At 39.6% G+C, this 2,392-nt stretch overlaps 1 protein-coding gene across 1 annotated transcript in view; it reads right to left on the reverse strand.

The window, feature by feature from the left end:
- The window catches only part of LOC121854299, a gene marked incomplete in the record, with an annotated part of 84,176 nt that extends 82,613 nt beyond the window's left edge, over positions 1-1,563 (reverse strand). Inside the window, 2 exon segments of the mRNA XM_042348884.1 lie at positions 697-815; positions 1,301-1,563. Coding sequence (XP_042204818.1) covers positions 697-815; positions 1,301-1,535 — 354 coding nt within the window.
- Positions 1,564-2,392: the final 829 nt, after the last annotated feature.

The raw sequence follows: 2,392 nt of genomic DNA on the forward strand, positions 1-2,392 counted from the left end.
TATTAGGTAATGACCCTACTAATCTTTAAATAGCACGGCAACGGTCGGTAGTCAGGTCAGAGGGTAAGGTGACCCAACCTTCTCACCTGGTTACAAATCTTCTTAATTACAAAATTGTCCAGTTTGTACATGCCATTACTCAAATTCATGTTGAATGCTTTGGTATGTTTAATGAGACTAGATTCTATGATGTTCCTACTAGCAATTGAATTACAAGGTAATATTGAGGGGGCATTATCCCAGTCAATGCAATGCTTGTTATTCCTCAAATGAACAAACAGAGCATTGGATTCCTGGCCTGTCCTAACACTATATTTATGTTGTTTAAGTCTAGTTACACGAAAGCGCTTGGGAACTTCGTGTTTTCTTCTTTCCTCGTGGTTATCAGCATATACCTAGATCACGCGCACCTACAGTGATTTACTTGCATATACTGTATATGTATATATATGTATATATATATATATATATATATATATATATATATATATATATATATATATATATATATATATATATATATATATATATATATATATATATATATATATATATATATATATATATATATGATGTTGGGTTCCAGCATATTGTGCAGATTTGTATTAAAATCATGTAAATTTCTAGGATAAAATGGGAAGGTGAGATACAGTCAAAATTCTAGCACAAGAGTTGAGGAGTGGCAACAACACTCACCTCCAGCAATATCTTGACAACAGCGGTGGTGAGCTGGTGGGAGATCCTCTGGGAAGTGTCCAGCGTAATGGCCAGTTGACGCTGTTCCCGCTTGTCGTACACATATCTGGGTGGAGGTACTGAAAAAAAAAAGAATACACGCATTATTTAGAAAAAAAATTGCAGTTCCTCAAACCCTTAAAGACCCTTTGAATATAATATTGAACACGAAATTTCATAACTTACGATCTGTTGTGCATGATTTGAGGGGTGGTTAACGAGGTGTGTTTGGGGGAATGGTTAATGAGGTGTATTTTGGGAGTGGTTAACGAGGTATGTTCTGGGAATGGTTAATGAAGTGTGTTTAGGGCGTGGTTAACGAGGTGTGTTTAGGGAGTGGTTAACGAGGTGTGTTTAGGGAGTGGTTAAAGAGGTGTGTTTGAGGAATAGTAAATGAGGTGTGTTTCGGGAATGGTTAGCGAAGTATGTCCTGGGAAAGGTTAACGTGGTGTGTTTGTGGTAATGGATAATGAGGTGTGTTTGGGTAGTGGTTAGCGAGGCAAAGTATACACTCATTAGGTACACACACACAGTAGATAAAGTATCCACACACACACACACTCACAGATAAGGTTCCTTTCTGCCAACTTGATACACTTCTGTGAATGGACGTGGTGAAGGCAGCAGAACCACAGCAACAATAGGGAGGCCCACCACAGCAGGCGGCCTGTGGTGAGGGCGAAGCAGTGGCGGGGGCTGAAGGTGGCGACGGCGTGGGTGGTGACAGGGTAGGTGTGTGGTTTTTGGCGGGGGGCCTGAGGGATGGATGGCCCCCCTGTTTCAGTAGCCACCACCGCCATGGTTAGCTACCTACACGCCCGTCTCATGATTCTGAAAATCAACAAACAAAAATGTTACTTCTCTAAAAATAAACAAAAACAAGGCAGTAACATACCTGCTATAATTAATGAACCAGTCCTGAGCCAACTCCACAAGTCGTCCGCCAAGTTAACGTCAAGAAAGGAGACTTGAATCGTCAGGCGTCTCACCCGTATTGAACAGGGCACAATGATGCAAACGAGTGATCAACATTCTCCTTCAGTGGTGAATATATATCATCATTTTGTTACTTATTATTCGAGTAAATTCTCTTCTAGATTTAGATGCAAAATGATATTTAAATATTAATTTTTCCCTTTGGCTCCACCCGACACTGTTATAAGAAAGACCATCCCCTCCCCCCCTCCCCCCACTTGACACTATATCGGGGCTATCAGATTCTTAGAAAACCCGCGACGTATTTGAATTAGGAGACAATAAACTTACTCCCATATAGTCTACTGACAGACACCAAAATGTCAGAAGGTGTCCAGTCTTTGTTTACTTGGTAGTTGGGTATCTACTGTACTGTAAGCCCCGACCAGCCCCCACTGGTGCTCACCAGATCATAGGGAATAATGGCCGAACTCCCGATAACAGTCCGTCACTGTTGATGTGTGTGTGTGATAAATTATTTATATATTCTATACATATTTATGTTATCTAAATGTTATAAAAGTCTCAAGTTCCGCAAATAATGTGAAAATTGTGCGTCTGCTCCTCAACACGTGATCAGCGGTCTCATGTGTGTGTGTGTGTGTGTGTGTGTGTGTGATGTATATATATATATATATATATATATATATATATATATATATATATATATATATATATATAT

The sequence above is a fragment of the Homarus americanus genome, unplaced genomic scaffold (assembly GCF_018991925.1).
Source record: "Homarus americanus isolate GMGI-L3 unplaced genomic scaffold, GMGI_Hamer_2.0 scaffold54443, whole genome shotgun sequence".
NCBI classification, from domain to species: domain Eukaryota; kingdom Metazoa; phylum Arthropoda; class Malacostraca; order Decapoda; family Nephropidae; genus Homarus; species Homarus americanus.